Source organism: Coregonus lavaretus (genome assembly GCF_964263955.1).
Source record: "Coregonus lavaretus genome assembly, chromosome: 40".
Classification (NCBI taxonomy): Eukaryota; Metazoa; Chordata; class Actinopteri; order Salmoniformes; family Salmonidae; genus Coregonus; species Coregonus lavaretus.
The window spans coordinates 13,749,742-13,764,345 of NC_140027.1; the positions used below are offsets into that span (position 1 = coordinate 13,749,742).

A 14,604-nucleotide genomic window follows, 5' to 3' on the forward strand; every position below is an offset into this window, starting at 1 on the left:
ACAAACTAAATGGAATTATTAAAAAATTAACTATGTCCATAAAATGTATATAGTATGTATATGCTGGAAGTAGAGGCCTAAGCGTTGTTGTTCACTAGTTTACTCAATTAGGGGAGGGGTGGTGGGGTTGGAAAGTAATAAAGGTAAATACATTTGAAAAAAGGATATGTACAGTGAGGGAAAAAAGTATTTGATCCCCTGCTGATTTTGTACGTTTGCCCACTGACAAAGACATGATCAGTCTATAACTTTAATGGTAGGTTTATTTGAACAATGAAGAACAGAATAACAACAAAAGAATCCAGAAAACCGCATGTCAAAAATGTTATAAATTGATTTGCATTTTAATGAGGGAAATACGTATTTGACCCCTCTGCAAAACACGACTTAGTACTTGGTGGCAATTCCCTTTTTGGCAATCACAGAGGTCAGACGTTTCTTGTAGTTGGCCACCAGGTTTGCACACATCTCAGGAGGGATTTTGTCCCACTCCTCTTTGCAGATCTTCTCCAAGTCATTAAGGTTTCGAGGCTGATGTTTGGCAACTCGAACCTTCAGCTCCCTCCACAGATTTTCTATGGGATTAAGGTCTGGAGACTGGCTAGGCCACTCCTGGACCTTAATGTGCTTCTTCTTGAGCCACTCCTTTGTTGCCTTGGCCGTGTGTTTTGGGTCATTGTCATGCTGGAATACCCATCCACGACCCATTTTCAATGCCCTGGCTGAGGGAAGGAGGTTCTCACCCAAGATTTGACGGTACATGGCCCCGTCCATCGTCCCTTTGATGCGGTGAAGTTGTCCTGTCCCCATAGCAGAAAAACACCCCCAAAGCATAATGTTTCCACCTCCATGTTTGATGGTGGGGATGGTGTTCTTGGGGTCATAGGCAGCATTCCTCCTCCTCCAAAACGGCGAGTTGAGTTGATGCCAAAGAGCTCCATTTTGGTCTCATCTGACCACAACATTTTCACCCAGTTCTCCTCTGAATCATTCAGATGTTCATTGGCAAACTTCACAAGGCCCTGTATATGTGCTTTCTTGAGCAGGGGGATCTTGCGGGCGCTACAGGATTTCAGTCCTTCACGGCGTAGTGTGTTACCAATTGTTTTCTTGGTGACTATGGTCCCAGCTGCCTTGAGATCATTGACAAGATCCTCCCGTGTAGTTCTGGGCTGATTCCTCACCGTTCTCATGATCATTGCAACTCCACGAGGTGAGATCTTGCATGGAGCCCCAGGCCGAGGGAGATTGACAGCTCTTTTGTGTTTCTTCCATTTGCGAATAATCGCACCAACTGTTGTCACCTTCTCACCAAGCTGCTTGGCGATGGTCTTGTAGCCCATTCCAGCCTTGTGTAGGTCTACAATCTTGTCCCTGACATCCTTGGAGAGCTCTTTGGTCTTGGCCATGGTGGAGAGTTTGAAATCTGATTGATTGATTGCTTCTGTGGACAGGTGTCTTTTATACAGGTAACAAGCTGAGATTAGGAGCACTCCCTTTAATAGTGTGCTCCTAATCTCAGCTCGTTACCTGTATAAAAGACACCTGGGAGCCAGAAATCTTTCTGATTGAGAGGGGGTCAAATACTTATTTCCTTCATTAAAATGCAAATGAATTTATAACATTTTTGACATGCGTTTTTCTGAATTTTGTTGTTGTTATTCTGTCTCTCACTGTTCAAATAAACCTACCATTAAAATTATAGACTGATCATTTCTTTGTCAGTGGGCAAAAGTACAAAATCAGCAGGGGTTCAAATACTTTTTTCCTGACACTACCGGTCAAAAGAACACCTACTCATTCAAGGGTTTTTCATTATTTTTACTATTTCTACATTGTAGAATAATAGTGAAGACATCAACATTATGAAATAACACATATGGAATAATGTAGTAACCAAAAAAGTGTTAAACAAATCAAAATATATGTTATATTTGAGATTCTTCAAATAGCCACCCTTTGCCTTGATGACAGCTTTGCACACTCTTGGCATTCTCCTAACCAGCTTCACCTGGAATGCTTTTCCAACAGTTTTGAAGGAGTTCCCACATATGCTGAGCACTTTTTGGCTGCTTTTCCTTCACTCTGCGGTCCGACTCATCCCAAACCTCTCAATTTGGTTGAGGTCGGGGGATTGTGGAGGCCAGGTCATCTGATGCAGCACTCCATCACTCTCCTTCTTGGTCAAATAGCCCTTACACAGCCTGGAGGTGTGTTGGGTCATTGTCCTGTTGAAAAACTAATTATAGTCCCACTAAGCCCAAAACAGATGGGATGGCGTATCGCTGCAGAATGCTGTGGTAGCCATGCTGGTTAAGTGTGCCTTGAATTCTAAATAAATCACAGACAGTGTCACCAGCAAAGCACCCCAACAACATAACACCTCCTACTCCATGCTTTACAGTGAGAATTCACATGCGGAGATCATCCGTTCACCCACCCACACCGCGTCTCACAAAGACACGGCGGTTGGAACAAAAAACCTCCAATTTGGACTCCAGACCAAAGGACACATTAGTGGTTTCTTTGCAGCAATTCAACCATTAAGGGCTGATTTACAGTCTCCTCTGAACAGTTGATGTTGAGATGTGTCTGTTACTTCAACTCTGTGAAGCATTTATTTTGGCTGCAATTTCTGAGGCTGGTAATTCTAATGAACTTATCCTCTGCAGCAGAGGTAACTCTGGGTCTTCCATTCCTGTGGCGGTCCTCATGAGAGGCAGTTTCATCATAGCGCTTGATGGTTTTGCGACTGCACTTGAAGAAACTTTCAAAGTTCTTGACAATTTCCGGTTTGACTGACCTTCATGTCTTAAAGTAATGATGGACTGTCGTTTCTCGTTGCTTATTTGAGATGTTCTTGCCATAATATGGACTTGGTCTTTTACCAAATATGACTATCTTCTGTATACCCCCCCCCCCCCCCCCACCTTGTCACAACACAACTGATTGGCTCAAACACATTAAGAAGGAATTTAATTCCACAAATTAACTTAAGAAGGCACACCTGTTAATTTAAATGCATTCCTGGTGACTACCTCATGAAGCTGGTTGAGAGAATGCCAAGAGTGTGCAAAGCTGTCATCAAGGCAAAGGGTGGCTATTTGATGAATCTCAAATATAAAATATATTTTGATTTGTTTAACACTTTTTTGGTTCCTACATGATTTCATAGTTTTAATGTCTTCTCTATTATTCTACGATGTAGAAAATAGTAAAAATAAAGAAAAACCCTTGAATGAGTAGGTGTTCTAAAAATGTTGACTGGTAGCGTAGATGGCCTACACGTAGAGAGACAGGGGCGCTGTTTCGCTCACTGGGATGCTTTCTCCTGAAACACAGAGAGACTAAAGATTAAATTATTTATGTTTTTTTATTTTCTTCTTGGTCAATTTTCTGGGGAAGCCTGGCTTCCCTTGGCATACATGAATACATGCCACTTGACGGTTTTTACATCATGAACATTAACAAGGACACATCATCTTCCCAGAAAATGCACAAAACTTATATGAGGCACAACATAAAATGGTGTGTTTGCAGACTTTCTTTCTGTTGAGTTATGTTGTCTATTTACCATGGTGAAAAGGACCACATCAATCATATTCCACCCTAAAATTTGTTCACCAAGAAACAGTTCACCAAGAAAAGCTAGGACAGACAATCTATTCAAAGATGCATAGGCATTATACTGATTCTCTATTAAGCTAAAACCTACAGGGAAGGGTCACTGAGTGCCCAGATTCTGGTGAGCGAGACTGCTCCAAGAGCATGTAATCTTTGCATTTACATTTTCAGGAGAGAAAACGCAGATAGCAGCTTTGCAAAAGTCATTGCAGTTCAGCACTAGCAATACGTTTGAGACAAATACACAATTACACAAATTCATCCACTTTCTTTAGTCTTAGAAATAACTACAATTTAAAATGAAAATGTCCAGACATAGCGAGTTAGACTGGCATACTATGACCAGTGAAAGATCTAAGTTGACGGTAGCTCAAAATAGCATCTTAAAAGCCACTGCTTTAGCTATGTGGCCTATACTTGTTAATTTGAACAAAGGCATCCAGAATAATAGGTTTGAAGAATGAAAAGCAACAAAATTGGGTAGCCTCAGAGCCTGCCTTCACTACCCCATAAGGCTTCAGAGTGAGCTCTGCTCATCCTTTCCCTTTTACATCATACAGAAGCAAACAGGGCAGTGTAGCCAAATACATCCTAACGCACAAAGCTGCAAACTTTAACAATCCATTAAAACACACATGCACTGCATGTGCGTCAATATTAAGAGATAAACATGACAATATCAAGACAATTTACGCTCCCCGTAGAATTCTAAAAGGGGACTGAATATTCAATCAACACACTTCCACTGATTTTACAAGCACCAACTGCGGAGGGGTTGTATTGCATCCAACTATGGTAACAGACACTGCAGAGACAGAAGAGTCTTGGCTCAGGAGCAGGCTGAAGCGGAGCGGTCTTCAGTACTGGAAGGAGATGACAGAGTTGACTTTGTAGATGTGATAGGACCTGTTCCAGAAAACCCTTGAGAAGTAGTTGGTGTAGGGCGAGTAGTTCATCTTTATCTCATGACAGAATCGCCCATGTTTGGAGAAGGAGTACATCTCGCCTTTGTCATACACCACCTGGTAGAGGAAGGAGGGCAACCGTCAACGTAAGAAAGAACAGTAATGTGCAAGAAAGCAATCATATGTACAGTTGAAGTCGGAAGTTTACATACACCTTAGCCAAATACATTTAAACTCAGTGTTTCACAATTCCTGACATTTAATCCTAGTAATCCCAGTTAGGATCACCACTTTATTTTAAGAATGTGAAATGTCAGAATAATAGTAGAGAGAATGATTTATTTCAGCTTTTATTTCTTTCATTACATTCCCAGTGGGTCAGAAGTTTACATACACTCAATTAGTACTTGGTAGCATTGCCTTTAAGTTGTTGAACTTTAGGTCAAACATTTCGGGTAGCCTTCCACAAGCTTCCAACAATAAATTGGGTGAATTTTGGCCCATTCCTACTGACAGAGCTGGTGTAACTGAGTCAGGTTTGTAGGCCTCCTTGCTCGCACACACTTTTTCAGTTCTGCCCACAAATGTTCTATAGGATTGAGGTCAGGGCTTTGTGATGGTCACTCCAATATTGACTTTGTTGTCCTTAAGCAATTTTGCCACAACTTCGGAAGTATACTTGGGGTCATTATCCATTTGGGAGACCCATTTGCGACCAAGCTTTAACTTCCTGACTGATGTCTTGAGATGTTGCTTCAATATATCCACATAATTTTCCTTCCTCATGATGCCATCTATTTTGTGAAGTGCACCAGTCCCTCCTGCAGCAAAGCACCCCCACAGCATGATGTTGCCACACCCGTGCTTTATGGTTGGGATGGTGTTTTTCGGCTTGCAAGCAACCCCTTTTTTCCTCCAAACACAACGATGGTCATTATGGCCAAACAGTTATATTTTTGTTTCATCAGACCAGAGGACATTTCACCAAAAAGTACCATCTTTGTCCACATGTGCAGTTGCAAACTGTAGTCTGGCTTTTTTATGGCGGTTTTGGAGCAGTGGCTTCTCCCTTGTTGAGCGGCCTTTCAGGTTATGTCGATATAGGACTAGTTTTACTGTGGATATAGATACTTTTGTACCTGTTTCCTCCAGCATCTTCACAAGGTCCTTTGCTGTTGTTCTGGGATTAATTTGCACTTTTCGCACCAAAGTACGTTCATCTCTAGGAGACAGAATGCGTCTCCTTCCTGAGCGGTATGACGGCTACGTGGTCCCATGGTGTTTATACTTGTGTACTATTGTTTGTACAGATGAACGTGGTACCTTCAGGCGTTTGGAAATTGCTCCCAAGGATGAACCAGACTTGTGGAGGTCTGCAATTCTTTTTCTGAGGTCTTGGCTGATTTCTTTTGATTTTCCCATGATGTCAAGCAAAGAGGCACTGAGTTTGAAGGTAGGCCTTGAAATACATCTACAGGTACACCTCCAATTGACTCAAATGATGTCAATTAGCCTATCAGAAGCTTCTAAAGCTATGACATCATTTTCTGGAATTTTCCAAGCTGTTTAAAGGCACAGTCAGCTTAGTGTATGTAAACTTCTGACCCACTGGAATTGTGATACAGTGAATTATAAGTGAAATAATCTGTCTGTAAACAATTGTTGGAAAAATTACTTGTGTCATGCACAAAGTAGATGTCCTAACCGACTTACAAAAACTATAGTTTGTCAACAAGAAATGCGTGGAGTGGTTGAAAAACGAGTTTTATTGATTCCAACCTAATTGTATGTAAACTTCCGACTTCAACTGAATAGTGCCTATATTTCTCAGATAGAGCGTCGCCATTTACTGCTTATCATGTGTGTATGTCTAGCATAATGTTGCTGTATAGGGAGTGGTGTTAATAATACTCACATGGCCGTTGGCGATATCAAGCAGGTCTTTGATCCTGCAGCCCTTGGTGTGACTCAACTCGTTGCACAGCGACTCTTCGATGATCACGTAGCTTGTCTTGTGCAAAGACAGAATCTTGTAGACATCTTCCGCAGACCTCATTGAATACACCTGGTACGTCTATTTGCCACAAAACAAGGTTTCAAATGGGGGGAGTGACAGAAGAAAAAAACAAATTGATAGGAAGAACTGCTATCCTATGTTTCAGGGGGAGATACAGTATGTGTTAATATGTACGATTAAGAATGTTTTTTCTATCTCATAACGTTTTCTCCCGTTTGCTCCTACTCTACTAAGTGCACAGCATATGATTCACGTAGGCCTACTAACATCCTCACTCCTCCTCAGCAGGTCAATGTCTGAGTAGAGAGGCAGACTGGTCACAGTCCAACCTGAGCACAGCTTCACCGAACCCAACAGCTGTGGGCTGCCCGCAAACACTGCTGCAATCGGGGCATGGGTCCTGGAGAGGAAAGAGAAGAACGGACAGAAAAAGAGAGGGTTGGTGAATCAGAACCCTGAGTAAGAATGTACTGTGTAAACCTCAAGTCAAGGTAAACTGTATTCAAGTATCTGTGTGAGAGGCCATGAGGCAGATTACTGACTTTATCCAGTTCATCAGCTCTACTGTATCGGTGTCATAGAATTCCTGCAGCTCTGATAGTTCTGCTATGAAACGGGGAAAGTACTGAAAGAAGGAGAGGGGGTTATGCCAACAATTTAACACGTTACAAATGTCACCTTAATTGTTAAAGTTCAAAGCATGAAAATACTAATACATGATGACACTAATGTATGATGCAAACCTCACCTCTCTCCATAAACTGAATCCAATGATGGTTGGAACTGCTGTGCTCAATATTAAGGCCTGTTTGGGTAAAACAAGCACCAAATATTAATGTTATACTTTTACAGTGAGGGAAAAGATGTTGTACGTTTGCCCACTGACAAAGAAATGATCAGTCTATAATTTTAATGGTAAAAAAATTCAGAAAAACGCATGTCAAAAATGTTATAAATTCATTTGCATTTTAATGAGGGAAATAAGTATTTGACCCCCTCTCAATCGAAACCTTAATGACTTGGAGAAGATCTGCAAAGAGGAGTGGGACAAAATCCCTCCTGAGATGTGTGCAAACCTGGTGGCCAACTAAAAGAAACATCTGACCTCTGTGATTGCCAACAAGGGTTTTGCCACCAAGTACTAAGTCATGTTTTGCAGAGGGGTCAAATACAATACTTATTTCCCTCATTAAAATGCAAATCAATTTATAACATTTTTGACATGCGTTTTTCTGTTTTTTTGTTGTTGTTGTTGTTGTTGCTGTCTCTCACTGTTCAAATAAACCTACCATTAAAATTATAGACTGATCATGTCTTTGTCAGTGGGCAAACATACAAAATCAGCAGGGGATCAAATACTTTTTTCCCTCACTGTACATTATGAACAGATATGGTGCATCTAGCCCAATACATCAGACTGTGATACTAGGTATCAGTCTGAAACAAAGCAATACACAATTGTTTGGAAAGTTTCCTTATGACCTCTGAAAGCCAGAATGTTAATCCAAATTACATTTGAACTTACTCTACCGGTTGTCTCTGCGGTTGGTCCTTATGCAGGGGGCGGCAGGTAGCTTAGTGGTTAAGAGCGTTGTGCCAGTAACCGAAAGGTCGCTGGTTCTAATCCCCGAGCCGACTAGGTGAAAAATCTGTCGATGTGCCCTTGAGCAAGGCACTTAACCCTAATTGCTCCTGTAAGTCGCTCTGGATAAGAGCGTCTGCTAAATGACTAAAATGTAAATGTTAAATGCAGGGATGCAAACTGGTGAGGGCACAAAAAGGTGACCTTTTTTCACATGGAAACATGCGAAAAATCACTGTAAACTGCAAGAAAATATGCCTATTTTCAGAATGAGGTTGTCACAATACCAACATTTTACAAATGATGTGATACCAGGCCGATACGATGTTCCTGATATTCACACCTCTACTCAATACAACATATTGAATTTAACTTCACACTTCAGTGTTTCCCCTAAGATTTTTTTCAGCAGCGGTGGCAAAGTTAGTGTGGGAGGTGGTTGGACGTCATAGTGGCTGTGGCCAATAGTCCGACACAGGGGACGTGTCATAATACCCATAAAACCTAGCTGTAAAACCCAGTAATGGTTCCAATCGTTTTTTCCCCCATTTCATTTTTGCATCTGGAATTTTAGAACTACTTCAAATAATGTCTGTGTTTTATGTAGGCTTACCCTGGCATTTTGATAGCCATGTAATTCGCTCTCGGACAAGGTGAGTTGTCTCAATATATTCGCCTCAATTTACTGAAATGCTAATTAGCAACAGAGAAGACCTCAGCAAGACTACAAATTCCAGCAGGACGCTCCTGCACGTAATCTCTAGCAGACACCTTTGATACTGTGAACCATCAGATCCTCCTCTCCACCCTCTCCGAGCTGGGCATCTCCGGCGCGGCTCACTCCTGGATCGCGTCCTACCTGACCGGTCGCTCCTACCAAGTGGCGTGGCGAGAAGCTGTCTCCGCACCACGTGCTCTCACCACTGGTGTCCCCCAGTGCTCAGTTCTAGGCCCTCTCCTATTCTCCCTATACACCAAGTCACTTGGCTCTGTCATATCCTCACATGGCCTCTCCTATCATTGCTACGCTGACGATACACAACTAATCTTCTCCTTTCCCCCTTCTGATAACCAGGTGGCGAATCGCATCTCTGCATGTCTGGCAGACATATCAGTATGGATGACGGATCACCACCTCAAGCTGAACCTTGGCAAGACGGAGCTGCTCTTCCTCCCGGGGAAGGACTGCCCGTTCCATGATCTCGCCATCACGGTTGACAACTCCATTGTGTCCTCCTCCCAGAGTGTGAAGAGCCTTGGCGTGACCCTGGACAACACCCTGTCATTCTCCGCTAACATCAAGGCGGTGACCCGATCCTGCAGGTTCATGCTCTACAACATTCGGAGAGTACAACCCTGCCTTACACAGGAAGCGGCACAGGTCCTAATCCAGGCACTGGTCATCTCCCGTCTGGATTACTGCAACTTGCTGTTGGCTGGGCTCCCTGCCTGTGCCATTAAACCCCTACAACTCATCCAGAATGCCACAGCCCGTCTGGTGTTCAACCTTCCCAAGTTCTCTCACGTCACCCCGCTCCTCCGCACACTCCACTGGCTTCCAGTTGAAGCTCGCATCTGTTACAAGACCATGGTGCTTGCCTATGGAGCTATGAGGGGATCGGCACCTCTGTACCTTCAGGCTCTGATCAGTCCCTACATCCAAACGAGGGCATTGCGTTCATCCACCTCTGGCCTGCTGGCTCCCCTTCCTCTGCGGAAGCATAGTTCCCGCTCAGCCCAGTCAAAACTGTTCGCTGCTCTGGCACCCCAATGGTGGAACAAGCTCCCTCACGACGCCAGGACAGCGGAGTCACTCACCACCTTCCGGAGACATTTGAAACCCCACCTCTTTAAGGAATACCTGGGATAGGATAAAGTAATCCTTCTACCCCCCCCCCCCCCCTAAAAATAAATAAAATATATTGTAAAGTGGTTATCCCACTGGCTATAGGGTGAATGCACCTATTTGTAAGTCGCTCTGGATAAGAGCGTCTGCTAAATGACGTAAATGTAAATGTAATGGATGGTGCTAAATACAGGGAAATTCTTGAGGGAAACCTGTTTCAGTCTACCAGAGATTTGAGACTGGGACGGAGGTTCACCTTTCAGCAGGAAAATGACCCTAAGCATACTGCTAAAGCAACACTCGAGTGGTTTAAGGGGAAACATTTAAATATCTTGGAATGGCCTAGACCTCAATCCAATTGAGAATCTGTGGTATGACTTAAAGATTGCTGTACACCAGCAGAACCCATCCAACTTGAAGGAGCTGGAGCAGTTTTTCCTTGAAGAATGGGCAATAATCCCAGTGGCTAGATGTGCCAAGTTTATAGAGACATACCCCAACAGACTTGCAGCTGTAATTGCTGCAAAAGGTGGCTCTACAAAATATTTACTTTGGGTGGGTGAATAGTTATGCAAATTCAAGTTCTGTTTCTTTGTCTTATTTCTTGTTTGTTTCACCCCAAAAATTATTTTGCATCTTCAAAGTGGTAGGCATGTTGTGTAAATCAAATGATATAATCCCCCCCAAAAATCCATTTTAATTTCAGGTTGTAAGGCAACAAAATAGGAAAAATGCCAAGGGGGGTAAATACCACTGTATATTAAAAGGATTCATTAGACTTTAAAATGTAGATGTTCCAAAGGTCAGCATCTGTGGCATGTAGGCTATGTGTGGAAGCCAGGATATGCTAAATGTGTTAATGTTAATTAACGGTAAATTACAGTCGGGCCGATTGGTATTTGCTTGACAATCACCGGCTGACGAAATTTCATGAACGCCACAGCCCTAGCCATAACACATACGTTTTCCCAGCAGCAGACTATGATCAATAATGTCAAAAGCCGCACTGAAGTCTAACAAAACAGACCCCTCAATAATTGTATCAGAAATTTCTCTCAGCCAATCATCAGTCATTTGTGTAAGTGCTTGTTGAATGTCCTTCCCTATAAGCGTGCTGAAAGTCTGTTGTCAATTTGTTTACTGTAAAATAGCATTGTATCTGGTCAAACACAATTTTTTCCAAAACTTTACTAAAGTTTGGTAACAGGCTGATTGGTCGGCTATTTGAGCCAGTAAAGGGGGCTTTACAATTCTTAGGTAGCGGAATGACTTTTGCTTCCCTCCAGGCCTGAGGGCACACACTTTCTAGTAGGCTTAAATTGAAGATATGGCAAATATCCAAGTTGTCAGACCCCGGTGGCTTGTCATTGTTGATAGAAACAATTCAAAAATTACAATGCTTATCTTTCATAATTTGGTCAAATATACTTGTGTAGTGTCAGCGTTTGTTGCTGGCATGTTATACCTCAATTTGCTAATCTTGCCAATGAAAAACTCATTAAAGTAGTTAGCAATATCAGTGGGTTTTGTGATGATTGAGCCATCTGATTCAATGAATGATGGAGCCGAGTTTGCCTTTTTTCCCAACATTTCATTAAAGGTGCTCCAAAGATTTTTTACTATCGTTCTTTGTCATTTATCTTTGTTTCGTAGTGTAGTTTCTTCTTCTTTTTATTCAGTTTAGTCACATGATTTCTAAAATTTGCAGTACGTTTGCCAATCGGTTGTGCAGGCAGACTTATTTGCCATTCCTTTTGCCTCATCCCTCTCAACCATACAATTTTTCAATTCCTCATCAATCCATGGGGATTAACTGAGCTGGGATTGGGTCATTGATAAGTTATTGTCTCAACACAGTCTAATAATGCTGTGAAAGGATCCAGGAACCCAAATTATTTGGGTGGATCCCATCCTCCTTATAAAACATGTTTGGTTTCCAAAAGGTATCGAAATTGTCAACAAAAGTTACACCCATTGAGCTGCAATAATCACGTAGCCAGTTGTGAAGAGAAAGATCCTGCTAAAGCATTTAATGCCACGATTCAGAGAGGGCACAGGGCCAGATATTATGGGTCTTTTATTAGTGTCTAGCAGAGAGTCAATCAGCTCTTTGTAATCCAGTTTCAACTGTTCAGAGCTGCCCTTCATAATGTCATTAAAACCCACATGGACTATGATAGAATCGATGTCCATGTCCTGGCGTAGTACATTCGGGAGCAGCTTAGTAATGTTATTTACTTGAGCTCCAGGATAGGACATTGTTTTTGCACCAGGAACAGTCACATTTCTCACCCAAAATCATGGCTGGCAAGAACACAAGGAAATCCACCCACTCCCACGCTTCACAGGATTCGGAGAACCCTTTAAGGATGGGCGAGAGGCAGGATAACTTGAGCCCGTAGCTCCCGGCGCAGGCCTCCAACAAATGGAGAAGCCCTGCTCGATCCAGAGCAGGGACGGAAGGTTGCCGACGTCGACTTTGAAATCGTAGGGGAAGGAGTATATGTAGGCACAAACACTGCATTCCACAGTAAGAACATCATACCAAAGGTCAAGCATGGTGGTGGTGGTGTGATGGTTTGGGGATGCTTTGCTGCCTCAGGACCTGGACGACTTGCCTTAATAGAAGGAACCATGAATTCTGCTCTGTATCAGAGAATTCTACAGGAGAATGTCAGACCATCCGTCTGTGAGCTGAAGCTGAGTCAGCGCAGCTGGGTCATGCAGCAAGACAATGATCCAAAACACACAATCAAGTCTACATGAAAATTGCTAAAAAGCAACAAATTGGAAGTTTTGGAATGGCCTAGTCAAAGTCCAGACCTAATCCCAATTGAGATGTTGTGGCAGGACTTGAAACAAGCAGTTCATGCTTGAAAACCCACACGTCACTGAGTTCAAGCAGTTCTGCATGGAATAGTGGGCCAAAAATCCTCCACAGTGACGTGAGAGACTGATCAACAACTACAGGAAGCATTTGGTTGGAGTCATTGCAGCTAAAGGTGGCACAACCAGTTATTGAGTGTAAGGGGGCAATTCTTTTTTCACACAGGGGAATTGGGTGTTGCATAACTTTGTTTATGAAATAAATATGTAATTGTTGTGTTATTTGTCCACTTATGTTCCCTTTATCTAATATTAGGTTTTGGTTGAAGATCTGATAACATTCAGTATCACAAATATGCAAAAGTAGAGAAAATTACAAAGGGGGCAAATACTTTTTCATAGCACTGTATTTCTCCAGACAAAGAGGGCTCCATTGAAAAACTCATCTAGGACTAACTTCGTTAGCTTGATGGCTAGCAGCTTAGCGGCTCTTTGAAGCAGACTTTAACCTGTCAGTTAAGTGGGATTCCGGGACATGAAATAGCGGCCATAGCTGTTAAAAGCTAACCACGTCACGGAATCCATGCAAAAACAAGTTCGGTATTTATGTTTAACAAAGATTGGTTATGTTTTAGCTAAAATAACAAAACAGAGTGTTTCCAGCATACACTGTTCAGCTGCGCATAATCATTACACAGGTTCACCTTGTGGTGGAGACAATAAAAGGCCACTCTAAAATCTGCAGTTTTGTTACACAACAACACAACGCCACAGATGTCTGAAGTTGAGGAATGGTGAGCTCCACCAGAGCTGTTATCAGATAATTTAATGTCCATTTCTCTACCATAAGACGCCTCCAACGTCATTTTAGAGAATTTGGCAGTATGTCCAACAAGGCCTCACAACCGCAGACCACGTGTAATCACGGCAGCCCAGGAACTCCACATCCGGCTTCTTCACCTGCGGGACAATCGGAGACCAGTCACCCGGACAGCTGATGAAACTGAGGAGTATTTTGGTCTGTAATAAAGCCCTTTTGTGGGGAAAAACTCATTCTGATTGGCTGGGCCTGGCTCCCCAGTGAGTGGGACTATGCCCTCCCAGGCCCACCCATGGCTGCACCCTAATATACTAATACTAACTAATATGCCATTTAGCAGACGCTTTTATCCAAAGCGACTTACAGTCATGCGTGCATTCATTTTTGTGTATGGGTGGTCCCGGGGATCGAACCCACTACCCTGGCGTTACAAGCGCCGTGCTCTACCAGCTGAGCTACAGAGGACCCCTGCCCAGTGATAGATTAATTATTAATGACTAATTATTACACCCTGAAACTGTGTATAATGTGTTAGAAATGTGTGAGTGTAGGACCAGTAAGCTACCATTGAGCTACTATTTAGCAATGTGAGTAAGAGTTAGACCAGACAACAATGGAGAACTGTCTAAACCAAGATAAAGGGGCCTCCCAATTTAGGGAGGATGCGATATCTGCACCTGGCCGAGCAAGGAGTGGGAAAAGATAAGAACAGTGATGGTCAGGAGAGCAGAGGAAAACATGAGCTGAGCCGAGGTGTGTGTGTGTTTACAAGATGTGTATAGTGGAAAAATACAGGCGCCTAAGGGGGGGGGGGGGGGGGCAGGATTTTTAGTATGACTTATGTGTATAAAAGGATTGTACCACCATTTTGTTTCAGAATTCTCAATGAATAAATATCTCTGACTATGCAGACCGGGACTCTGGCCGTTACTTAAATCCCAAAAGATTTACAACCTTTTGGGAGACGCACAGAGACACTAAAAT

At 42.7% G+C, this 14,604-nt stretch overlaps 1 protein-coding gene across 1 annotated transcript in view; it reads right to left on the reverse strand.

The window, feature by feature from the left end:
• Window positions 1-3,877: 3,877 nt before the first annotated feature.
• The window catches only part of LOC311113742 (putative C-mannosyltransferase DPY19L4), a 33,953-nt gene continuing 23,226 nt past the window's right edge, over window positions 3,878-14,604 (reverse strand). The window contains 5 exon segments of the mRNA XM_084157043.1: window positions 3,878-4,646; window positions 6,445-6,603; window positions 6,814-6,946; window positions 7,089-7,171; window positions 7,295-7,351. Of these exon segments, the coding sequence (XP_084013169.1) occupies window positions 4,482-4,646; window positions 6,445-6,603; window positions 6,814-6,946; window positions 7,089-7,171; window positions 7,295-7,351 (597 nt within the window). The 3' untranslated portion in view covers window positions 3,878-4,481.